The 27551-nt window shown below is 37.8% G+C and overlaps 1 protein-coding gene across 1 annotated transcript in view; it reads right to left on the bottom strand.

Moving 5' to 3' along the window:
- The window catches only part of Ar (androgen receptor), a 172126-nt gene that overhangs the window by 16128 nt on the left and 128447 nt on the right, over window positions 1–27551 (bottom strand). Inside the window, exons 3-4 of the mRNA XM_026399979.2 lie at window positions 20039–20155; window positions 1719–2006 (exon numbers count right to left, since the gene is read on the bottom strand). Coding sequence (XP_026255764.1) covers window positions 1719–2006; window positions 20039–20155 — 405 coding nt within the window. The remainder of the gene's footprint in view (window positions 1–1718; window positions 2007–20038; window positions 20156–27551) is intronic.

The raw sequence follows: 27551 nt of genomic DNA, 5'->3' as shown, positions 1-27551 counted from the left end.
ACCCAAGTGGCCTTTGGTGGTGAGGCTTTGACCCCTCACTGTAAATCTCAGAGTTACAGAATGGCTGAGGTGCTACAGAATATAGAGTGGAATTAGGAGGATGTTTGAAATCAGGGGGCTCAAGTTCTGGCCCTGCTGCTTTCTGGCTGTGTAACTGTAGGCCAATCACCTCTCTTCTCAGAGCTTCATTGTCTTTGAAAAATTTAAGAAGGAACACTTACTTTACAGGATTCTTATGAGAATCAAATCAGGTAACTGCTCTTCTCACTACAATTTTCCATCTGAATAGCAAGTATTATTAGAAGGCAGGTTAATCTTTGACTTCACAAAAGGATATTTGGTTGCTGATATTTCAAAAGAATTTTGAATCACAATCTCAGGATTTGGAGAACCTTTATAGAGCACATGCTTCACTGGTTTTCAAACTGTTTTACTCGAAGCCACAAGATTCTGCAAGACTAACAGGGGGGCTTACCTGCAGTAGTGAGGGACAAGCTGAGTTAGTGAGATACAGGCAAAAGGCTGCCTTTAAATCAACAGCTTTACTTGTATCTGGATACAATGCTTCTTAAATTTAATTTTTAGTTTACTGATGTTTAATTATAAATATTAATTCATGGTAATTGCATAAAAACATTTTTTGTGGTCCTGTGGAATGAACCCAGGGTCTTGCACATGCTAGGCAAGTGCTCTACCACTGAGCTACATCCCCAATTGTTTTTGGATAAATAAAGAATTTGGGTTGCTAAAGGAAAGTCTATGAATCCTTGGATAGAGGATCTCTAAAGCTTCCTTAAGCTTTAATATTTTAATAATCAGACTTGTTCAAACAACAGATATCCTAGGAAGGGAGTTTTCCATTCCTGGAGGTGTCCAAGCAGAAGTTAGACAAACAATTGACAATTATTTCACTATCACATAAATTTTCTTTCCACCATGATAGAGCACTAAAGGTTTCTTGAATCAAAATTTTAAAACTATTAGTTCCATCCAAAGCATTCCTTACACATTATACATTTGGAGAAACAGACTGAGAAGGTGAAGTTACCAGCAGACCTAATATTAGAACACAAGTGTTCTACTGGGCACTGTGTTACATGCCTGTAATCCCAGCAATTTGGTAGGCTGAGGCAGGAGGTTCCCAAATTCAAAGCCAGCCTCAGAAATTTAGGGAGGCCCTAAGCAACTTAGCAAGAGTTCATAAAAATTAAAACAAAGGGCTGCAGATGTGGCTTAGTAGTTAAGCACACCTGGGTTCAATACCCAGTACCTTATAAAAGAACCCAAGTGTTCTAACACCCAACCCTGTGTTCTTTTTTATCATCTCATACTATATAAGTTGTCCTGTGGTATAGCTCCTGAAGGTGACATTGAAGATGCACTGTCAGGATCCAGATTATCTCTGGAGTTAGCCATAAATATGTATGTATATGTAAGAGCATCTTAAGGCATATGTAGGTATGTGTATATGATTAATAATTATTGTACTTTTTGCTGACCAGTTCTGCATGTTGAACAAGAGGATCTGACAGCTGTACATTGGCATGACCCATCTAGGACACTCAAATCATGCTGCCTTTCTTGTTTAAAGTGAGGATTATAGCAATCCTGTCCCCATAGCTTAATAGTGAAGACTGCCTGAATTAATGAATACATTGCCCACAGGAATGTTCCCTAAATATGATCGTCATTCCCTGCCCTTGTTTCCTTTTCCTTACCAGGCAAAGCCTTGGCCCACTTCACCACGTGCACAAGCTGTCTCTCGCCCAGTTCATTGAGGCTGGAGAGCAAGGCTGCAAAGGAGTCAGGTTGGTTGTTGTCATGTCCAGCACACACCACACCTGGCTCAATGGCTTCCAGGACATTGAGAAAGATGGGCTGGCACTCATAACCTTCAATGTGTGATACTGTCATCTTCTGGGCTGGTTCCTCAGTGGGGCTGCCGGCACTAGAAGTCTCTCCTTCCTCCTGTAGTTTCAGATTGCCAAGTTTCTTCAGCTTACGGGCTATTAAAAAGGAAAAGAAACTTAAATTTATCATCAGTGACCAAAAGCACACAGCAGAGCTACCCTGTTCGGTAAATTGCCTGAGCTAAGAAAATAAAGATGTTCATACTCCCTGGTCACAGACTCTAAACTCCTTAATAACAGGTTATCATTCAACATTGGTGGAATAGATGATTTGTCATCCTAAATTCCTGCTAAACCCAAACTTTCTTACCTTTCTTTCTCCCCTGATCCTCCTGCCAGGCCACCTAATGTACCCTTGCAATTGGTTCTGCCTGAATACAGCCTTCATTATTCATACTTGGAATCTTTCATTAATTCATTTGTGAATATTTGTGGTGCATTCATTCATTCAATTACTCATTAATTAATTCAACAGACATACACTATTAGACCTTTTTTTCTGAGTGAAGAAAAGGATAGGTACTGGTGCAATCTGATGGAAAATAAGTAAATGCCCACAAACAGTGCCAGAAAATGTCATACTTGTAAATGCTACAATAGAAGCATAAAAAAGAGAAGAAACAATAATATCACTTAATATTTGGGGTTAGGAAATGCTTTACATGAAAGGGGGCATCTTACCTAGCCCTTGAAGAGTGATGAGAATTACACTATGCAGAGACATAACTATAGAACAATATGGATGGTGTGCATATTTCATATTGAGAAGAGTGGCTATTTATAAGATTGAACACAAATATGAGGGTTGATTTTTAAAGGGGCATGCATATATTATTAAAAGTTTATGCTTTATCTTATAGGTAATATATAAATAATGAACACTGTAAATTAAGAGAGTGATGTAAATGTGTCTACGTCTAGGATGTCTAGCAAATTGCCAGGGAAACAGATCTCTTGAAGGATGATGAACCTTTCTCTTTGGGTGTCTAGTATAGCCTCTTGGAATTTAGTTTGCTTCCACACATACATTTCTATAGTTAAAGCTCTATGAAGATGGAAAAGTTGCTATGGATTATCAGAGAATAGATGTACAATGATTGAGAATTTAAGTATCAAATGGGAATGAAGTTTAAAAAATGGCCTACATAGTCCATTACATTCTCAGACTACAAAATTCCATCATAACAATTTGGGTGCAATGAACAGGAATTTTCTAGTGTACTATTTCTCACTGAACACTGTAATGAGCCTCAGATGTTGTCAGAATTATACCCATAGTTGAACATGCTCTATAACACACATAGTGATTTTCTTCTTTACCAAAGGGTATGGAAGAATATGAAGAGCTGAAATCCCTAACTGCATCAGAGAAATGATGGAATGTCTCTGCCTTTACCATCTGTCTGGAAACTGGGAACCATACTAGGAGACAGCCATTAGAAAGGATAATAGAAATAACATTCTTTTAACAAACCACAATAATCCAAAACTCTAACCTTAAGAACCATCTTCACCACATGCACATACACAGAGCTAGAGGTCCTTTGGCATTCCAATGTTTACTTTGTGCTATTTTCCCTAGCATTTTTATTGACATGATTATAAATAATTGAAAAGGTCATAACTCTGAAGTCTAGCATAGACAGATGCACCAGAGTGGATCATAAACCACTTTTTCTCTAATCCTTTTTAAATAGTAATAAATTAAAATGGTATAAAACTAAGACAAGTTTGATTTCTCAATTTAAATTGATAAATACAAGAAAACCTACTGCTCATCTATTTCTGTTTCCTGCAGAAAAAGACATATATCTGGAACTGACTGTAAACTCTACTTGGAAAAATAAGTCCTGCAATGCAAACCCCAATCATAGTGTTGCTCAGTAAATCAATGCAAGAATGCATCACATGTTTGTACTGACAATGTAGGGAAGAGGACAATGATGGGGTTGATAACACAAGAGGAGCTCAGAGAAGAACTCAGGGAAAAATAAGAAGGAAGCCTGGGAAACCAACCCTGAGTGCAAGATGACCTTGTTCAACAATCATTTCTGCAGGGCTTGGGCACAGCCAGTAATTAGATATGAGTACCCACTGCCAACTCCTACTTCCCACCAAGGGCAATGGCTGGAAGGTATGGTCTGGGCCAAGTCTATCTTCTTCTAGAGCTAGAGGCCTAGCCTCCACAATATCTCATTGTCTGGTGAATCCATTGTTAACATGAGTTCTCAAACACAGCTCCACACAGTGGTGATGCCTTTAGGATCTTTTCCCTTGTGCAATTTTTACAAGCAGACCCCACCCTCCCCATCACTGGTACTTTCTGTCCTTGAGCTTAGTAGTTGCCAGATCATGTGATTCCCCTTCTTGTGTTTCAATTTAAGGATATTTTAAATCATTTAATTCCACAGCAGTCTTGGTAGGGTTCAGGGATATTTTTTATTCCTGGTTTTCAAATGTGTAAACTGAGGTAAACACAGCTGTCAAGAAGGAGAACCCAATAATCTAAACCTTCCCTGATGATTCAAAGTACACATTCTTTCTATGATGTCAGGCCTGTGCCTCAGAGCTTAACTTTAAGCCTAAAAGAAGAATTGAAGAGTGTTGCTGGGGTTGTAACTTCCTTGCCACTCATCTTTACCCTTGACTCCAAACTTCAGTAACTAGTATCATATCCAGAAGGAACGAGACAGGAAGCAATGAAAATACTCCAGTCACCTGCCTAAATGAAACCATATTTGGAATATTATAGTGCCTTAAGAGTCACAGCATGACAAAACAGGAAGGGTCCAATAGAAATCATATTATCCAGAGGTCACAGGTTGAAATACCCTCAGGATCCTCACAGGTAATACAGTGGGTGGGTACTTTTGTGTGCATATATGTGTAGGAGAATGGTTGGCACTGTGGTGAATTGGAATGAGTGTTGTACTATTGTCCTACCACTGGAAAAGTATTCTAAAATTAAATTAAGACCTTAGTTGCCATTTGGGGACTCAGATATTAGTCCAACCTTTCAAATCAGAGATGGGGAGGCTGAACATAGAGAGGGTGAGGTGACCTAGTGGCAGAACTGGGATTAGAACCAGGGCTCTTATTCCTAATTTAACATGATTCATATTGCATTGTTTCTCTCTTTGATAAACTCATTCCTGCACTATCTCAGTATGTGCCTTACTGAGCTCCTTCTAGAATTGCACTGCCTAATATAGAAGCCACTAGCCATGTGTGGCTATTTAAATTAAAATTAACTAAAATTAAAGAGAATTGAAAATGTCATCCCTCAGTTTCCCTGGATGTATTTCCAGTGTTCAAAAGTCACGGGTAGCTAGTTGCTGCTAAATTGCACAACACAGATACAGAACATTTCCATCATCTCAAAAGTTTTATTGAATAGTGCTGTGAATATAGACTGCTCTCTGGGGCAGCTGTTCCATTTGCCATATTCTACTAAAGCTATTGATAAAGAAGAAAAGGATCCAAATGAATTCTATACAGATGAATCCATGAGCTTTTTCAAAAGGTGGAGGGACCCACAGAGCATGGCGCTGGCGTGATCCGTGAGATATAATCTGTCACTTCGACTCTCTCACCACTGACTCAGTTCTCAGTGGGGTGATGACTTGTGGACCGAAGCAAACTCATTACAATCAAAATCAATATGTACAGAGACTGTGGGGAGAAGCCGTCAAGATGAAATAATTCCCCTTTCTTTACATAGTGCCAGTGAAAACTTGTCTGTCATTTTCGCATCCTCTTCCACTAGACCTATAAGGTATCTGCATGAGGAAGAGAGGCCACATTCCCGCTTGCATCCAGGACCCGGATAATGTGTTGTTCCTATAGCCACAGTGGCCCAAGCCGCACCAGGTGTTCTGGCCTCTCAGCCTAAAGAGGGTGACTGTACTGAACATAATTGAAATCAGATTCCTTTCATTCTGCAGGGGGATCCTCTGTTCTCTCTCCATAGCAGAGGCCAGCATGTTGCTAAATGACTTGGAATGCTGGACAATGAGGCTTGCTAGTCTCAGCTGTTACTCAATGCCCAAGGCCTTGTTTTCTTCCATGAAGGCTACCCCCACACCCCACCCTTCCCCTGCACCTGAGCCCCAGAGTCAAATCTAACTCTTCCATGTGAGGTACAGGCCAGCCAGCCACTGTGTCAAGGCAGAGACTCATTGACTTCCTTAAACTGAGTGATGAAGCCAGAACAAAGAGGTCAGTAAAACTGGATAGTACTAATAGTGATTTTCTCTATTATTTCCCTGTCTTTTAGGTCAAGTGGTGACAAGAAAGGACCTTGGCAAAGTTCTTCCTTATCCATATCTGGGCTTGGAGCACCCTGCCTGTTATAACTGGATCCTAGGGGAGCTCGTTTTCCAGTCCTGGGGCACCAGACTTCTATAGGGGCTATCTCTAAAGCACCAGAGAAAGATTTTTCAAATCAGATTCCATGGTACATTCCCAAGAGGAAGCAGATGTGATTAATTTGTAGCTTCTCTACCCCCTGTGGCCCACAGGCACTGTTTCAGCCTCATTCCTTGCCACCCCAAGATATATGCCTTTTGCCCATGGGTACAGAAGAGGTGAAGGTAAGGAAACATTTCCAAAGTCTTCCCAAAGTTGAAATCCCTCTGCCTAAGGCCAAGAATGTTCTTCTCCATATCTCATCATGGAATTTGTAATATAAATGAATCACATTCTTGGGGGCTGGCTTATCAGGTGGCCCCCAAAATCATAAGACCCTAAAGCATACACATCTCCTTGCAATTATGCAATTGAGAGGTAATCTATATGTTATTGTGCAAGAACCGGGCAGATGTAATTGAAGTCCTAATTCAGTTGGGATTTTAAGGGCGGTCATCTTCGATGGACCTGACTTAATCAAATAAAGCCTTAAAAAGTACTAGACTTTTCCTAGAAGGACACTCACCCAGTAAGAAAGATTAATCTGAACTAAATTGATTCTTTCAACTGAGAATCTAGCCATGTCATGCTAGACCTCGTAGAGAACCATAAACCGATTAATGCTGAAGCTACTAAATTCGTGGTGATATGTTATGCAGCAACAGAAAATGAATACACTTTCCTTACATAAGATAATGCAGGACAAAAGAGTAGGCTTTGGAATCAGGCAACAATCCTGGGTTCGAATCCCAGGTCTGCCAATCACTAATGTAATAGCTCTGAGGCTTTTGTTCAGCTTCTGAAAGATGCAGTTTCTTCATTTGTAAAATGCAGGTGTTGCCACCTATTTCTTAGTCCACTTATGAGAACAAAGCCAAAGAATGTCCAGTACATAAGAATCTCTGTTCCTAAAGAGTAAGGGTGAATGGACAGCTTGTAGGTGACCTAGATCACCCATGGGAAAGGGAAGAGAGCAGGATTGACAGATACCAGATATAGCAGGGGAGGGAAGGGTAACAGTATGAAATGAAAAACAGTAGCTGAGTTTCTTCAACTCTTGAATGCCTCCCAAACTAACTTCAGACCTTAAATGTAATTTGAAATGCTAAATGAACTTAAAGCATGCTTGCTGCAAGGCTGAAAATTCTCTATGAAACCATACCAGGCTCACTTATATGAACACATGCAAACACGTGTGTGTGCAAAGTGCTTATATATTATAATGCTTAAATATAAGGGTCATGAACTCAAAAACCTTCACAAGTCAGATAGATAGATAAGTGAGTTAAAAAGTCTGTCAAATGTAAATAGGAAGGTATGGTGACAGTGATGGTGATTGAAGTCAATTTTCTAAACAAACACTGTTCTGGACAAACAAAATTCTGCAGGTGAATTTTGCCTGGAGGAAAGGCAGTTTTTGGCCTCTGGCTTAAATCATGCCAGCCATCTTTCTATCTACTAGGATTAGAGTCAGGGGATCTCACTATATGAGTTTTAGATTAGAAAGTCAGAGGATACTAAATCAGGAGCCAAGGGAACTCCAAAGGAACTTTAGTAATGTCCCTTACCCTTTCTAGCCTTAATTTCCTTACAAATGTAGGAAGGGTAGTAGTTAAGAACAATGATTCTGGATTCAGACTGCCTCAGTCATAACACTGGCTCTGCCACTGACCACCCTTGTGACTCTGGGCAAATCTCAATACCTCTGAACCTCAGTTAGCTTATTTGTAAAATGGGGATAATGTCAGTACATGATTCATAAGGTTTTTCAAGGAATATGGGCAGTGTGATGATATCTGAGATTAGAAAGCAGATTCTATACCACCAAAAGGACTTTCCAAGGCTGAAGCATGGTAAAAAAAATGTACTAAATTCCAGGATACAGAATACACTAATGACATTAAAGTTTTAAAATTCTATTTGCAATAAAGAGCTTATTATTGTTTGGTGGTAGTATCAGAGTATTCTGTAGATGTGCAACCTTGAACAAATCACTTGATTTCTTATATACCTCAGGTTTCTCACCTATGTAATGGTGACAATCTGACCTGACTAGTGCAAAGGGCTATTTTTTAGGAGAAAATGAGATAAGCCCAGTGAAAGTGCTCTGAATCCTGTGAAAGTATATGCCAATGGGAAGCTATTATTTTTTCTAAGATTGGATCCCCAGCTAGAGGACATTCTGAAAACTCTCCAGTGTTCAAACTATGAGAAATATGGCCTCATGTCTTGGTTATCTGGCACCAAGCCAGAGACTGAGGGCCAAACTGACAGGCTTCAGAATCCTAATATAAAAACAGGATCGACCTCACAGGATTACTGTGCCTTTCGGAAAGAAATATGTGCACAATGCTTAGCACTGAGGAAATTCTAATCAAAGATGGTTGTCACTATTGCTGGCTACTGAGCCCCAATTATGCCACTTTAATGCCATTTATCCCAAGAAGTTGAATTTGTTTCTGAAAATGCTAACTGAAAAAACAGAGTTTACACACCAGGATCGATGTCTAATGGAAGAGAAAATCAGAAGGATTCCTCAGACATCAAATCAGGTGTAGTAGCAGAACCTGAAGGATCCTACAAGTTCCTGTAAGGGCTCCTGAGAGAAGGCAAAGTGGGTCTGAGCAAGTGGCTCTACATATCCCATGTTCTTTGAAACCAGAGAAACAGGACTTTTTTTTCTGTACCTACATTTGGGGTCTCCATGTCAGATTTTGTTTGAAGAAAAGATTCCATTTCCAAAGAGTTTGAATGTCCCAGATCTTGGCTAACCCATCCTGCTCTCTCAAAATCAAACATTATTTTTTAGATAAAGAGACCAAGGCCAAAGATATGTCCTGATCAAGGCCACACAGCTAGATTCTGGCACAGAAAAAGTTAGAACCAGGTATCCTAACTTCTAGGGTGGTATTTTGTTTTTCCTCTGGTTAAGTAGCATGTTATTGGAGAGAAGGGTCAATGGTGGCAGTTGGAGTAGGGTGGGGAAGAACTAGGATGGGGACAAAAGGCAGGGGACAGAGCCAGTCCTTGGCAGGCATGGAGTCAGAGATTAGCAGGGGGTGCAACAAAGTGGGATTAATAAGTGTATGCCAAATTCCCTCTGGCAAGAAGACTCCTTAGCCATTCCCCCACACCCTCATTCTCCTCCCAGTCCCAATTCTGGGTCAGAAGAATAGCCAGAGGAAAGAATATCAAATTTTATCTTTCAAGGTTTATGTTGGACTATTTAGTCTAATGGTTTTTAGTTCATGGAGGAGTAAACGTAATTAATGATAGAATGATATGCAATGCTGCACATCCTTGCCAAAGCACAGGATCTGGCAGAAACTATTTCCAAGTCTCCTCTCTCTGATTACTGAGCCAGAAGAAAGGGGTTCACTGTCCAGATGCCATCCCGAGTGAGGAGCACAAGGTCATTACCAAAACCCTGCCCATGTGAAATTGCAGAGCCTGGAAATGCTTTTGCATACCAGGCTTTTCCACTGGAAAAAGTAACTACATGAATTTAGAGCATACATGCTTTTACAATTACATTTAAACTGACATTAAAAACAAATGCGAAACAGCCCATGCTGAACAGGTCAGCATGACCTGGAAAGCAAATGAGAGGGAAAAGAAAAAAAAAAAAAGAAAAAGGAAAAAGAAAAAATGTCCCAATGTTAACAGCATTAATTCTGTCAGTGTGTTGTAAATAAGAAAATACCATTGGTGTATTAATGGTTTTATTAAAGGAAAATTTCACTAGCAGAAATATGCAACATTCAAACAAATAGAAAGCAGTTAAAAAATAAACCACATTAGCCTTTCAATCCACATTAGGGAACTTCTTTTTGGCCAGGAGATTAAAATTATGCCCTGAAGAAGGGGAAACACCCCTCCTGAAGTTCTTCCTTGGCTTTGTTCCAGAATGTTGCTGAGTCAGGGGGAAGTGTGTGTGTGTGTGTGTGTGTGTGTGTGTGTGTGTGTGTGTGTAGACTGGAGAAGGAAGGGTATGAGAAGGGCAGGCACTTGACAAGGAAGGGAGAGTATTTCTGCCTCTCATATTTGTCTGCCTCTGGCATCACAAGACTCCATCTCCACCAGAAGGGAACTGGTTTCAATATGGAGGCCCTGGGACAGAGAAAGAGCAAGATATTATAAACTCAAAGTACCTCTTCTTTTATCTCAATGTAATGTTTGAGACTGTCTTGGAAGGTCTCACATGTGATGGAGAGGCAAGCATGGGAGTAGTGGAGATTGTGAGAGTGCTAAGGCCAGAATATAGAGGGAAATTCAGATCCACTTTCCACCACAGTCCTAATTTTAAGAGGGGACAAGAGAAGTAGGTACTGCTTCTCAGACATTGCTATCTACCTCCTTGAGAGGTTCAAGTGTGTGAACTCCTGTAAAGACTCCAACTCCTAAGCTCCTAAGTGTCAGGTAAAGGGTTGCCTTGATTTTAGGAAGATGGAAAAAACTATCCGACTCCAGTCTTCTCTTGATTTTAAGGGAGAGGCTGTCTGGAATCCTCTCCAGAAGCAGAAATTTGGTCCTTGTATACTGAACATTTGTGGATTAGCTACTACCTTTAGCTCACTGATGGGGCCTGAGGCTAAGAGCTAGGTTCTTGGCAGGAGTCTGGAAGAATAGATGTGAAGGGAAAACCCTACAAATTGCCTGAGAAACTAGCAAAGATGGCCACAGGAGCCTCAGCGATAGGCACAATGCTTTCTTGTCCAAGGTAGCACCTTAAGTCACATCAGCAATGTTTTTTTCCAGCAGCACACTGTGGAAAGCAAGTGAACAAGACTGTGTCCATCTGAGGCAGTGTCTGGCTGCCATCATCATTGCATGTGACCAAGAACAGTCCACAAACATGCTGCCAATGCCACACTACTTTACAGGAAGCCCCAATCATAATATGCAAAACTATATGAATGATAATTGCTACTGTTTCTTCAGCTAGTCCTCACAACATCCCTGTGAGGTAGGGAAACAACATCAGTCCCATTTGGGGGAATCGTCAACAAAGAGAGTAGCCTCCAGCCCCAATGCCAGAGTCTGTATTGAAGACTCCAACTCCTAAGCTCCTAAGCTTCAGACTCCAGACTTTTCCAGGATATCCACTAGAGCCCTCCAGAGCCCTCATTTTGAATGAGACAGGACCGCCTTTCTTCAGTGTCGGGCCGTTCTGAGATGCTTGCAATTGCCAACTCGGAATTTTTCTAATATGAAAGAGAGATACTGTTGAGCGTAGCAGCTTAAAGATGAACTTGCACCAAATAGGCTCCATTATTAGTTGTGTAAGTCAGGTACTCTGACACTGGAGGCAGCATGAAAAGTTAGGGTGAGAGGGTGATTGTCATTTTGGAAGGGGTCTTCCATTTCATTTCCTACCTACTTGTAAAATAGAGGTGAGATGGGAAAATGGAAAATTGTTTACCTCTAGATTTTATCTTCTTTTCTGCATTAGTGACCAAAGGAAAAAATATTATATATGTTTGTGTGTGTGTGTGTGTGTGTGTGTGTGTATACTTCTCTGCACATAGTGGGCAAGAACTTATTTTGGAAGTGGGGAAGGGAAGAGAGGTATAATTAAACAGTTTCATTATAGCCACTCAGAGACCAACACAGATTCCTTATTGGTGGTCTTCTGAATTTCTTGCAGCAGCCAAATAATCTCACAATACCTTCAGCATTCTTAGCCTAGAAATGGAAATGTTTCAAATTAATGTCTGTCTGCCTAATCAAAGTTTCTGTATTTTATTTTCCATCCTGGGGAGGAGTCCTCAGTCTCTTTTGGTGTCACTGTGACCAAAATGACACTTCACTGTGCAGGCTTGAACCGGTGACCTTACATTTTGGTCAAGATCCATATTTTCACTGGTATGGTTGCACACGCCTATAATTCCAATGGCAGGAGGCTGCAATGGGAGGATTGTAAGTTCAAAGCCAGTCTTAGCAATGTAGAAGGCCCTAAGCAACTCAGTGAGACCCTGTCTCTAAATAAAATTTTAAAAAGCTGGGGATATCAGCCCAAGTTTTCTATTGGTGCTTCATGTTTACATTGTTTTAACTGCTGACTACCAGAAGGCTAAAATTTCCTCGATGATTCTCACTTCAGCCACAGAAGCATGCATCCAATAGGGTATTGGGGAAAAGAAAACATTTATATGCCTGGGTTTAGAGATTTAAAATAGTTTAGCACAGGTTAACTTGTATAAGAAGAACAAAATTTGATTCCAACAGAGATGAATTAGGGTAGTGATACCATTTTCAGTTAACTTCCTAGATATCTGTTATCTCTATAGATATTACCAATAAAGATAATCTGAAGTTTCTATTGATTTCTGAGTGTCCCTTTACTTTCCCCCTTAGTTGTACCTCTAAGGAACATGATCTCCAAAGATGTCCAAAAGTCTCCAAAAAAACATCTTTCTCTGGTAAACTGTCTTTGAATGAGTTAAGCACAAGGAGAAAATACTTTAAACTTTTGTGATCTTAAGGACTAAATCCTACAATGTATAACAAGAGTTGGCACTCATTAAAACAAAAATAGAACATTTTCAAACAACAAGTTATGTTATCAGCAAAAAAAAAAAAACCAAACCCCCCCAAAAAAATCAAAAACAAACAAACAAACAAAAAACCCACCTTTTTTCCCTGAATTGTTATATTTGGAAAATACTTGCCTTTGTATGTGTGTGTACATGTCCTATTGTGTGCTATGTAATCTTTAGTTTTCTGACTACAAGCTTTGAAAATATTGCATATGACATCATTTTACTCTCTCAAGACCAACTGAGGGATTTTTTAGTACTAATAGCTAAAGTAAACAACAATAAAATCTCTACTGCTATTGCACTTTAAAAAATCAAAGATTTTAAGTAGAAATTTTATAAGCGAGATACTCATTTGAGTATTAGATATGGGGCATCATCAATTTTGATGATTAGAAAAAAAATACCTCTAACCATAGTTCTCTAAAAGCAAATGCTCAGAGACAGAGTATAATATATATATATATATATATATATATATATATATATATATATATATATACTGTCCCACATAATTTGTTTTGGTGGAATGAAGAGATATAGTTTCTCCATATAGAAGTTTCTTTGAGAACCACAATTAGATATATATCTCGCCCCCCCCCACCAAAGTGTCACCAAATATGTATATGGCCAGCTGAGGGTGGCAATATATACTATGTAATCAAGGGTTGTTTCAAGAGTTATTCAGAGTTCAAAGAACCAAGAAGAAGAACCAAAAGACATACTGTAAGAGCATAGAAAGAAAAGATTTTGCAGTTGTGCTCAAGAATACAAGGAAAATTGTGTATCTCATCCAAAACAAGAGTCAGGGGTACAATCGTATTTATTGTATGCCTAATATGTACCATTTTAATGCATTTATAATAATTCTTTAGGAAAGATTTTATTATTCCTACAGTACAACTGAGGAAACTGATGCTCAGAAACATCTGAGGATTTGCCCAAGGTCATGAAGACAGTTAAGTGGCAGAGTCAGGACTACAAACAAGGTTTGCCTTTATCTGAGTCAATCATGTTATTTTCACTACACCACAAGATCTTGTTTTAAAAACAAGAAAGAACCCCAGAGGTTATGAGTGCTCAGTCATACGTTGTGCATGTTGATGCCAAAATTCATAGGGCAATTTACCCCTCTCTGCCTGCCTTAGTTATATAGAGCACTCAAGTATCTGAGAATTATGTGTAGGAAGCAGCAATTCTTAGAATTGACTTACTGCTTCTATCTCCAGCCTGAAAACCTTTAGGACTCTAGTCTAGAGAGTTAAAGGAGAAGGGAACTCCCAGTAACTGAGTTTCACATTGCTAATTCTTTCTGACACTTTGTTGCCTAACAGGAGGTATAGGGTATTTGATCATTGGATGGTTTCTAGGCCTCCTACTTTAGTGATGAAATTATGTAGTAGCACCATGTTGGGGTTCTGGGTAGATGTGGGGATGCTGATCTGACTGTGTACAATAGAACTGGTAAAGTCTAGAACAGAACGTTCAGATAACCAAAATATTTAGTGATCACTTTGTGTGATGCTGAAACATTGTATTTCTTAGAAATAATTTATCTAGCACACTTTTGAGTCAGGATTATGTACCTGCAACCATTACATGACTTGGGCAATAGCTACACTTTGGCTTTTGCATCTTATCTTTTGTGTGTGACATCAATGCTACAGACCTGACATGGTATACTTTAGTAGATTTAGTAGCCACTGATGCATATTACTTAAATATGCTGAGTATGGTCTGCTCTTGATCATTAACACATTCTTGACTGTGTCTCCTGGTGAGCAATGACATCTGTAAAATAGATGAACTAAGCTAGGCATACTGTCTGCCTAAGCACAGAGTCCTTATCTGTATGTATGTTTTCTAAAATATAAAATGTAGCCTAGCAAACAGTGTTTTTGTAGGATATTAACAGATGTTATGTGAAAAAAAAGGGTGCTCTGGTTGAATTAATTTTAAGAATCCTGAGTTATCAAGCTCATCAGGTAACTTTACTGCAGTGCACATCAGGGCCTGTTATATGCTAATATACAATCTAAATCTTCCCAAGAAGACTATAATATATGTTTCCTTCACTTATTTGGTCAAGGAAATAATTTTTCATACAGTATGCCATGGAAAGTTTTCTTAGAACCTATACGAAGAACTGCAGGCCTAGACAAAGGCAATTTGGGGGGGGTATGCCATATTTCCCCTTATACAAGCCTTGGTTTAGACAAGTTATTCCTCATGTATATGGTCAGTCCTTGTAGGTATCATCCAAAGCACAAACTACTAGAACCAGGTACCAATCCAATGTGTTTAACAAAATTTGATGCTAGATATTTCTCTCTACATAGCCTAATTGACTCCATTTCTAAAACTTAAGCCCACACTAGAATAGGATTCATGCTGCCATTAATTCCTTTAAAAAAATCACACATACAAATAAGCAATATGACAAGTGGCCATGCCTGTCTTATGGTCATAAATCTGCAACTGCCTGAAGTCAACCCTCTAGGCATAATAATCAAGTTCATTTTCAATGTGATTACAGCATTCCTTCCCCATTTCCCCATTTCTTGCCAAATTAAACTACTGGCTGTTCCTCAGTTCCTCAATGCATTTTATCATGTCTCTGTGCCTTTATTCAAACTCTGCTCTTATTCTTTAATGTCCTTTCCCTTCTCTCTCACTAAACTTATTCCCAATAATTTCCTACTTATCCTTTACAGCCAAGGTGTATTGATTATCATTGTCTCCCTTTATTTAACTTTTCAAAGCAAGGATCATGTTCTGTTCAAGTTTTACTTTCTTCAAAAGCCTAGCACAGTGTCTGGTACATAACTGGTACTCAATAAATACTTTTAAAATTAATGCACATGTAAATGAGTGGATAGAAAGGTGTAAAACACTAGTTTTTTTTTTTGTCTGGTTGGAAGGATGGACGGATGGATGAATAAATGATGTGAAGAATCATGCCATGAATGGTATTTCAGCATTGGAATCACTCTCTTGCATCCAGGAAACATGATATGGAAGTAGCAATTCTGGATTTCTCTTGCACAGGGAGAATAAGGAGACAGCTTGCATCAGGACTGTCTTCAACACTGGAAACCAAGGATATTCATATCGTCCATGATGAAATCAGACCATTTCCAGGGGGTCCCTGGGCCATCCTCCCAAACAGAGAATTCATAAAGACTGTTAAAACCTGCAGATATATTTGATTCTTAGATGAATAATTCAGTCTCCTAGTAGGAAAGAGACTTCTCAACCTTTGAAGGACATGCTGCACACCTCAGAATTTCACATGCTCTGGGGATCCATGTTCCCTCTTATCTTCTGGAGTTTGGTTGCCATCTGAAATTTGTGAAAGGCCTACAACCTTCCATGGTCCAGGAGAAGGTATAAAGAGAAGTCAATGCTATTTACTAAAAGCTGACAACTCAAGAGTTGCAAAACACAAAAATAATGTTTCAAAAAGAAAGAGGGGTGAAAGTGGGATAGAAGGAAGGGTGAGATGAGAAAATGACAGGAAGGGCAATAATTTTTTTTCTCATTCCATCTTGGAGACTGAGAGTGTATCCTTGGGAAGTACTGAGAAAAGTGAGAGAGAGCTGGGTATTTATTCTAAATATGGACTATGAAAAGCCACAGTTAATTCACTGGAGGGAAGGTCTATATATGGACAGTTATATTTATAAGTGTTTTCTTAAGTGAAAAGTAGATAAAGTATTTAAATTTTTGAAGCAATTAATAATATGTGGTTTTCAAAAAGTAGCAAGGAATGAACCAGGTATAAAGAAAGGCCTGTAGTGGATGGGCATTGAGAGCCTGCAGGTGTTCTTTAAGGGAATCATCCTAAGAATACAAAAAGCCACAGTATCCTTTCAGAAATATCAAGAAATAACTGCTAAGAGACAAAGCAAGGACAGGCATGTAGGCTTAGAAGCAAAAGGAACAAACATCTATGAATTCAAAGCTCCCATCACCAGTCAATGGAACACTATAGAGAAAGCCAGATTAGATGTCTTGAGACCTTGAGTCCAAGCAGCCATCAGCTGCAGTGCCAGCTTCTCTAAGATACAGAGACAGCCCTTCTACCCTCCACTCCCTCAATAATCTATCCATCCAGTCTACATTTAGACACATAATGTTTCTGATGTAGTTGTGAACAGGGATAGCTCAAATTACTATACAAGTCAATGCACTCATACTTCTGGGAACAGTGGGTAGACAATCCAAGAAGTAGCTGGCTGGTAATTTTAAAATCCTTCCTGTATGGATTTAGACAGAAAATCCAAAATTACTAGCACCAGAAATGTCCTCGATGAAACCCACTATTCCAATTTTATAATGACCCTCAGAAGAGAGAAGGGACTCATTCTTAGTTGACACTTTGGAAAATACATCATTTTGATTTGACTGAAATTATATGAATACTTCAAAGTGATCAAAATGTCTATGCTAAACCAAAATCTTATGAATATAGAAGTCTATTGTTATTCACAAGGGCCACTCTGTATTGATGCTTTTCTTTTCTCCATTGTTTGAGTACAGGTGTGGTGTGGGCTGAATTTGTAGGTTAACAGTAAATTTGGGGAGGCGGAAATTAAGGGAGGAAGGCAGCGGATATGTTCAGCAAAATGCAAAATTTTGTTATTTCAAACGGTGGTTTAAAAAGGCAAACAGTTGGATTTTTACTGACATGGTACTTGAGCATAGCATATAATTTTCTTAATTACTAAAATAAGCTTCCAAACAGGATCTTGATAGTACTTTTTTAGTTTTAGGTGACCAAGAGTGCTTTCTGGTGATTCTCTGTCTGTAGAGCTATTACATGTTAGAGGGCATGCCAAATCACTCAGGATAAAAGTCACTTAGAAGTGCTATGAACAGCCTTCCCAGCTAAATTACTAGTGACTTAACTGTCATAATAACCCTCACATTTGTCTAGCCCTTTGTCATTTATCGATAATGTTCACATTCACGTCATCTCTACTCACTGTAACAGTGAGGATGGCATCTCTAAATTACAGATGAGGACATTGAGGCTCAGAGGGGGCACACAGTAAATAATGGAGCTGGGCTTTTAACCTAGGTTTGTTTGACTCCAAAGGCAAGGCCATTTACACATCAAATATCCTTGTAGCATGTGGGTGTTGAATGAAGTTTGCCAGTCTTAAGTTCTAATGCCTAGTATTATGCTTTACACACAACAGACAACTAAGTAAATATCATGGGAATGGAACTAAAATGGAATCCAGCCACAGCACTTCTCAGTTTGTCTTCATGTGTTGACCACACCCATTCAAATTTGAGCACTCTACCCAACAAACCAATCTGAAAACTTACTGTACCACTCTCCAATAAAATAATTTATCAACTAATATATGACTGCTTTAGAGTATATGAAATTATATGTTATACACAGGCTCTTTTTCAAAATGGTTCACTGAAATCAAGCCACAAGACTCTCTTATGATGGAGGATATTGGCTAAGATGTACTGTTATGTCTTAAGATTTGAGCCTGCATGTAATGAGGACTTTTGACCTGAATCAGCATAGGTTTGCAATTCCTATTAGTAGATGGCAAGCCACAGGTCTCTCTACCTGGAAGTCCATATGTCTTAGACATAATTCTCAGAAAGCCACATAATTGAGGGTTGAGTGTATCAGAATCTTTGCCCCGGACTTGCAACATTCATATGAAAAAAAAAAAAAACAACAAAGCATTCTTTTTCTGATTCCTTGGTCACCTTCCATGGCTTTCCCTCTGCACTCAGCACCCTAGTCCTGTGTCTTCCTCCCCACTGCATATCACAAATTCAGGGTTTCATTGGCAAACACCAAGCAAACAAAAACAAGGTTGGTTTAATATTTGAGTTTTATCTGATGTGGCTGTCTAGAAAGCCATTCGCAGGGCATCTGCCTTTCATGGCTGGGAGTACTAGATGTTACTTAAGAAGCTTCTGCTGAAACTGCCTGAGGTGGAGCCTGGGTCAATTTGTTTGAGATACTTTTGTTGGCTTAAAGAATACTACTGGATGTGGGGTGGGAAGGATATAGTTATCTAAATGAAGAACTACACATGGCCCTGCTCCAGAGGTAGAAAACAAGTTGGTGTTTAAAAATGTGCACATTGACAGACAAGGCATTAAGCACCTCACAGAAAGCCAGAGAAGGACAATTGCTCTAAATTAGCCTTGTGAGGGAAGGAGGGAAGGCGGGAATCCAGGCACTTGGGTTTTCCAAGCTGATAATGAATAATCAGGTATGAGGCTGTACTTTTGGGCACTCAGAAATAAGCTTGCCTTTCTTTGAGCTGCATTTCTAAATCAAAGTAGACTAATGAGCTTGCTTTTCTTAAGAAAGATGCATCTTTTGGAGAACAGCAGGCAGCAGGGAGGACCCTGGCATTGGGCAGATGTAAACATGAAGAAATGGAGAATTTGGAGAGGGGAAAAGTGTCATTTAAGTGGTGTTGAGCCATTCTGGAATAGTGACAGTGCCCATGGTAGACACAGGCTCAGGGGACAGAGAGCCTATGCTAGAGGGTCACACTCAAAAGAGCTGTATCTTCCTTCTCTCAAGCTACTGCACTACAGAAAAATATTTTTGGAAATGATCAATAGATTTATAAATAAAAGGAAATGATTAAAAGGCTATGATAGGAAATTGGCTCATTTGGCAGCCTAGTCACAGGCTCCAAAGGGAAGCAGCTTCTCATTCCAGGTGGCTGGCTCTATAACATAGGCAGCAGCAATTAGCTGAGGGATATTCCTGGGTGTTCAAGGCCAGTATGTGCCTGGGTCATCCTGCACCTGTGACTATTCTGGATTCCTTAGTTCCCTTGTCCTCACTACCATTGAACAGCATCAGGCTAGTACCATTATATCCCCTGGGAACTCTGCCCAGTCAAGTTCATCTTCACTCATCTACTGTTGGCCTCTGATCACTGCTTCACACCTCCTTCTTCTATGCTGTATTCCAGAGTAGGGAGTGGAGTGGTTAAAGGTAAAGTAGGCACTAGCTGGCTGATGGCCACATTGGATATGAAAAGGTCAGCCTGCATCTAGAACATGGCTGTTCCTCTTGGAAGCATCAAAGAAGAAAGTCTAATTTAGAAAGAGAACTAGGGAGTGAAGGAGGGATAGGGTGGGAGAAGGAAAACAGAAAGAGGACAAAAAGAATCATACCTCCCAGAGTCATCCCTGCTTCATAGCATTTCCGGAGACGACAAGATGGACAATTTTTCCTTCGAAATTTATCAATGGTGCAATCATTTCTGCTGGCACACAAGTATTTCTGTTTTCCTGGGAGAACAAATACAAGAATAGCATATATGTTAAGGAAATACAGCAAGTATTTTCTAGGTAAAAAAGGCATGGAGATATATACTACCTAAGAAGAGAAGTGAACAATGGTCCCAAACAATCTGATCACACAGAATTTAACAACTAAAAATAGGCAGGTTTAATTTGGTGCTATACTATTTGGTTTTCATAGGTATTATTTTGTGGAGTGAAATAATACAGGACCTGTTGATACTTACATTATTAGTACTACCCAATGGTTTTTAAAATGAGATTCTCAATCTTTAATAAAAAGCCAGGAGTGCCCATAAGGAAATGATCATTCGTTTACCATGGTTCAACCAACATTTCCTCCCATTGACACCTGTAATCATTCATGGAATCATAGTTGAGTTAATAAGACACTTATTGTTTGTAATGCCAGTACAGGTAAAACTTCCATAAAATAGAACTCCATGGGATTCCTGTTTTTAAATTGCTCATGTTCATACTCCCAATCTTGCACATTATAAAAATATAACAGTTCAAGTCCACTCTTTGTGTAGTGAATCACAGCAAGCAAAAGGAAGTCCTCTGAAGTCAACATAAGAACCCAACAAGGATCCTTACTGTCTATATTATCTAGAGGAGAAAGAGAGTCTCAGAGATACTTGAGATAATAGTTACTCAAAGATTTGGTAGTTCACTCAAAAACATCTACTTTGTTCAATACTTAGTTTCTTTGCCTCCAGAACAAGCCTGGCACATAGCAGACATCTGACCAACATGGATGGACTGAATATCCCTGTGCATTTCTCTTTCTGTGTATTCAATAGTTATCAGTAGAGATAAACAAAAATACATCTTTGGCTACTCTGAAACCTGCAGAACTTCCCAGTTCCAAAGCACTAAGCCTGTGCATCCCTTTACAACACCCTTTCTTTGAGGAAGAAAAGTTAATTTTTCCTCATATTTTTTGCTGTGCTTTGGTTTACTGAATAGAATGGAATTTTAAAGAAGCTTCTTTGGGTAAAGAAGTAGTATTTGTGGTAGTAAAAAGGAAGAAAAACTAAACAGTGATTGTTACTTGATAGTAGGAAAGGAAAACATAGCCAAACATAAATTTAGGTACAGCTCATCTTTCTTTTCCCTTCACTAAGCCTAAAGTGTGCAGATAAGGTGCTGAAATATATCTATTAGAGTAGGTTATTTTATGTAGCAGATTTAGTAGTAACCAGATCAGCAAAATAGTGCTTTTAAGGGCCACTTGTTAGAACCTGAAGTTAGCATTATAATTATAAAGAATTCTTTCTCCTTTTGAAAAAAAAATTTTTCTTGTTTCTTTCTTTTCCTTCTTCTTTCCCTCCTCCCTCTGTCAAAAATATATTCTCAGCTACTCTGAAACATGAAAAATTCTTCTATTCCCCAGGCCACAGAGCTTAAAGGTACCGTTAAAAATCACACCCATACAACCGTTTCATTCCAAGGATGAGTTTTGAGGAAGTGACTTGCTGAAGCAGCACATGAATCAGAGGTCCCTGAAAGAAGAAATTTTTGCTACATTGGGCACATAGCAGAAACTATGTCTATGTGAGGAGTTTTGCCTATGTTAATAAAATAAATAATCTCAGCAGCACTTTGGGGTAAATATTATCATTACCTTTATTTAGTAGGTGAGGAAACTAAGACCTCTAAGTCAGTACTCTTTCCCCTGTGTTTCTACTATTTCTATTTTATTTTTCTCATTTTCTTCATTTCCTAACCTCATTTTCTCAAGAACATGTTTTTATTGCTAAAGCAATATTAGTTACTTTACAAATAATATTGTGAGAAAATTATTGTACATATCTGTGCACATTTCTTTAGTACATTTCTTAAGTATAAATTCTTATATAAGGTGAATTACCAAGTCAAAGTTTGCAAAGTTTAAGGTTCATAGTAAATTTTCTGATATTCTCTTTTTATGTGTGCAATCAGTGCATTATATTTATACATAGTAGACTGAAATGGATCAGGGAGAGGGAGGACAGGAGGAAAAGGGGAAGTGCTGGAGAATGAAATGGAGCAAATTATGTTATATGCATTCATAAATTTATCAAACAAGACAGTACTCTAACTGTTGTACCAAGGGATTTTATTTGTACAAACAGAGTACATAATTTGCTAATAGCATTTTTTTCCCTGCTGAAAACTGAGGACTACAATATGTTCACAGAAAGGATGAGTGCCATTCAATCTTTGGGTGTCAGCTCCTAGAAAGCAGGCCCTGTATCCAATTCCAGTAGTTTCAGTTCCAGTGCTGTGGTGTGCTTGAAGTGGGACACTCTCACAGTACTGGTGCTGCTATGTTTCTCCAAAGTAGCTCATCACAATGATTACTGAAATAAGTTCAAGTTAGGAGAACTTGACTTCTTTGAGAAATTTATTCTTCCAAAAGAAAATACTAGTTCCTATACTGCAGTTTTCAAGGAGCATGGAATAACACTTCAGGAGGAGTTTTAGATTCTACTTCTGAAAGAAGATCACCCAACCTTAGGAATGAAGCAGGTTCCAGTTGGAAAAAAATGAATCTGGGTTTGTTCAATTAGAAACTCAGACCATTTTTTTTTTACCTCTGGATCATAATTTTTCCAAGGATGCCTCTTGACTTGAAACAAGGTGACCTAAAATATAGACATTATTTTTGATTTACCTATGAATAAGTGCAATGCCCAGTTCAAAGAAATTGCATATTAATTTCACATTCACAGAGTATTTATACATGCCAGGCATGGTATTCGTGCTGAAGTAACAGAAGAAAACATTTGCTGGATAAAAATATTCAACCCAGATTAGAACAATGGGTGAGAAGTCACAAGATCTAGATCTTTAATCATCCTTATCATTAACTCACCAAATGGCCTTGGACAAGTACTTTTCCCTCTCTGTTCCCCACTGATAATATGAAATGGGTTGAACTGGAAAATTATTAAAATATAAACTAGGTCAGGAGTCTTGAAGGATGACTGAATTTCATCTATAATATATTTGCAGTCTTTCACCTGAAGGGCTTGAGTATTACATGTAAGCAAGAAATTATTCAAAATAATGGTCTCTTCTCTCTTCAATCTGTTCTTTTAGGATAATAACTGACTGTAACATTATAGCTCACATATAGAGTCATCTGGTCTCTACTCTTTGTTTTCCTAAGTGCTTCAAGGTGCTATAAAGAGGCACTGACATTGCAAGCCATATGCAATGATACACATAAGCAACATATTTTGGGGCTGGGGATGTGGCTCAAGCGGTAGCGTGCTTGCCTGGCACGCACGGGGCACAGGGTTCGATCCTCAGCACCATATAAAAATAAAACAAAGATGTTGTGTCCACCTAAAAAAAAACTAAAAAAATAAATATTAAAAAAAACATATTTTGCACAAATCTTTATTCATGCATATGCAAATGCACACCTGTGTGAATGTGAATATACACATATGCAAACTGTGTTCCTGAAATATATGTGAATACATACATATATGTTTGATTATGTAACAGTATATAACACATTAAAACATACAGCTGCACACATGTTACATATTCCTTTTGAAGCATAATAATGAATCTAATTTTTGAAATGACATTTAATAGTGACAAAGTGGTTGAAGATTGCAAAGGTAGTTATGAAAGGTATCCCTTATCTGGAAGTTCTGCAAATTAGACCCTAACTCAAGTGCACTGTTGGGATAGGAGAGAGACAAGGGATGAGGCTGACAACTACTCAAGGTTCCTTTCAACCCACTTCTCCTATTGAATAATCACTTCACCAATGATGGCAGAACCAATGTAAAATCCCTGAGTTTCTATTACTTCCTACCTGTTATTTATATATTTTCTATGTATTTGGCTGAAGCTTTCAGGGTTCTTAATAATAGAATTCTTCCCATTTGATTTATTTCCAAAGCTTACTACTAATCTAGTAAAAAGTAAGTATTGTAGGATGATTATACATCCTGTTCTGTGATAAAGAAAAGAAGAATCATTAAGATGAAATTGACTAGGACATCCAATATTATATTGACTAGAAGTAGTGAGCATGAGCATCTTTGTCTCATTGCTGATATTAATGATGCAAACTATGGGCTTGTCATATATGACCTTTATTTTGGATTGAATCTCATTGCTCCCATACCTAACTTGATGAGAGTTTTCTCATGAAAAAAAAAATGTTGAGTCTTGTCACATGATTTTTTTGGCCTTTACTGAGATTGATCATTCTGTTGATGTGATGTGTTATGTTATTGATTTGCATATGTTGAACCATCCTTGCATCCAAGGAACAAATTCCACTTAGTCATGGTTAATGACTCTTTTAATGTGCTGTTGAATTTGGTTTGGTAGCATTTTGTTAAGAATTTTTTTCAGGGGCTAGGGTTGTGGCTCATTGGTAGAGCATATGCCTGGCATGTGTAAAGCACTATGTTCAATTCTCAGCACTGTATATAAATAAATGAATAAAAGAAAGCTCCATCAACATATTTAAAAAATATTTTTAAAAAAGAATTTACTTCATCTATGTTCATCAGGGATATTCTCTAGCCTGACATTATATCCTTAGTTTGATCCAAATCACAATCCACAAAATTATGAACCCAAAAGATTAGAAAGAATTTTAAACACTATTGGGCACACCACACCCATACTTTTACATCAGACTTGAATCCCTGTTATGGTTTAGATATGAAGAATCCACCAAAATTCATGTGTAAAATAATAAAAGATGTTCAGACTTGAAATGATGGTGTTTTGAGAGCCTCAACCTAATCAGTGCATTAATGTCTTGATAGGGATTAACTGGGTGGTAACTGTAGGTAGGTAGAGTGTGGCTGGAGGAGGAGGATCATTGGGGACTTGCCTTTGGGGTATATGTATTTTGCCCTTGATGAGCAGAACTCTCTCTTCTCCACTTCTTGGTACCATCTTATGAGCTTCTTTCTTCCTCCACACTCTTCTGCTATGATGTTCTCCCTTACCTCAGGCACTGAGTATAGTAATCATCTATTGACTGAGACCTCTAAACCATGAGCCCTCAAATAAATTTTCCTCCTTAAAATTGTTCATGTGTTTTGGTCACAGAAGTGAATGTTGACTAAAACAATCCCCTTCTGTAGCATCCTTACATAATGCCTGCCCCTACTTTCTTGAATTATATTTCAACCTACTATAACTGTGGACTCTTAAGACTCTTCCTTCCAGGAAGCAAATTATACGCATCCTTGTAACTCTAACTCATTGGGCCTAATTAGAAACAAAGAATCTCTGAGTTGTAAAAAAAAAAAAAAAACGCTTACAAGCTTTATAGTAAAATGCCCCAATGTTATGCTTAATTCCTCCATTATGAAATGGACACAAAGTATTGCAAGGTACCAAACCACAACAAGTTGGTGGTAGAGCCAGCACAAACCTCGAAATGGCATTCAATAGAGACATGTGGTGGATGAACACATTCTGAACACAATGCAGTCTGAATGTAGCAGGCATCTTTGTTCTTTGTCTAGGAAGTTAATGGACCTCATTTCTATTCAGGTGACAAAGAATTGTGCAAGTGGGATCTTGGTCTGCTCCAAGGTAGTTCTAAAAGGTCCTATCTGACATGATATAGTCCAAGTGACTGAAAAATTAATGCACAGAACACAAACTCCTATCCAGCTGGGGAAAGATATTTGGGGAAAGAAGAATAATAAGAATTGTCCAGACTGGAGTTGTACCTCAGTGATAAAGCACTTGCCTAGCATGTGTGAGGCTATGGGTTCAATCCTCAGCACCACATTAAAATAAATAAAATAAAGGTTCATCAACAACTAAAAAAAATATTTTAAAAGGTATTGCCCTACAAGTTCTTTAAAATATTATTAGGCCACAACAATTATAATAGTTTGATATTGTTCCAGTGAAGGTAAATTGAAAGAAGAATCCTGAAAAGCCAAAATCAGATATGCTGTATGTAATACATAATACCAATTCAGTGAAGAACGAATGAGATAATTCACTAAATTTGTTTTGGAACAACTAGTTAATTATTTGGTAATACAAAAGTTATATTACTAGTTAAAATAAAACTTCAGCTGAATTAATGAGGTCACTACATAAAAAAGGAAATCACTGAACTATTATTAGAAAATACAGGTGAAAATTAAAAATTTTGAAGGTAGAAAATGACTTTTTAAACATGAAAATAAAGAAAATATAAGTGAGCATTTTGACATTTTTCAACAAAAATGTTTTGAATTTCTTATATTAAACAAATATCATAATAAAATTTAAAGATAAACCACAAACTAAGAAAAATTATCCTTGATATGTAAAAATAATCAGTACAATATAAAATAGGCAATAGGCATAAATAGATAATTAAAACAAGAAATACAAATTACCAATAAACATGAAAATTGTTCAACTTCCCTAGAAATGATAGAAATACAAATTAGATATTATGTTTACAAGTCAGATTGATTAAGGCGAATAACTAAGTATTTGTGAAGAGGTATTGTTGGTGGGAGTGCACATTTTTAAAGAGTAATTTTGTAATAAATTTCAAAAAATTAAAAATTGACATAAGCTTTTACTAGAAATTCCACTTCTAGGAATGTTTTATAAGAAAATAATCAGATAAGCACACAAAAAAGTTAATTTTAGTATTATTTAAACAAGCAAATTAGAGACATTTAAATGTTAACATTAGGGTAATGGTTAAATAAATTATTTCATATTTGTGCAAAGGAACACTGTGCAGTTATCTCAATGTATTTCTTTTGTAACTTGGAAATATGTTCACAACATACTGTTTTTTTAAAACAATAAAAATGAAGTTTTCAAACAGTATATGTGCTTGGTTCTATTTTTAATCCCTAAGGCTTAGAGTTCATATATCCAAGTTTTAAAAAATTAATTGAGAATTAATTATATTTATGGAGCATAATGTGATGTTTTGATATATGAACATATTGTGGAAAGATTAATGATACTAATTAAAATGTCTATCACTTCACCTGATTATGTTTTTGTGGTGAGAACATGCAAAATGTATTCTTTGAGCAATCTTAAAACAAACAAAGCATTATTAAGAATTATAGTCACTATGTTATTCAATATATCACAAAGGTAATTCCTTCTAACTGAAATTTTGTATCCTTCAACCAATATCATCCTTTGCCCCCATTAACTGCCTAACCTCCATTCTCTGTTTATTCTAATTTGATCTCTTTTCAGCATTATTTGCAATAGTTATAAACAGAAAAAAAAAAACCCTAAACGTAAAAAAGTATATATACACAATGGAATAGTATTCAGCCTTTTTGATGGTTCTTTATTCTTACATACAACAATAGACTTTATTTTGACATAATTATGAAAGCATGGACTATAATTTGTTCTAATTCAG

Source organism: Urocitellus parryii, chromosome X, assembly GCF_045843805.1.
Source record: "Urocitellus parryii isolate mUroPar1 chromosome X, mUroPar1.hap1, whole genome shotgun sequence".
Classification (NCBI taxonomy): Eukaryota; Metazoa; Chordata; class Mammalia; order Rodentia; family Sciuridae; genus Urocitellus; species Urocitellus parryii.
The sequence above is the reverse complement of the archived record's forward strand: the minus strand, read 5'-3'. Positions and strand labels throughout refer to the sequence as shown.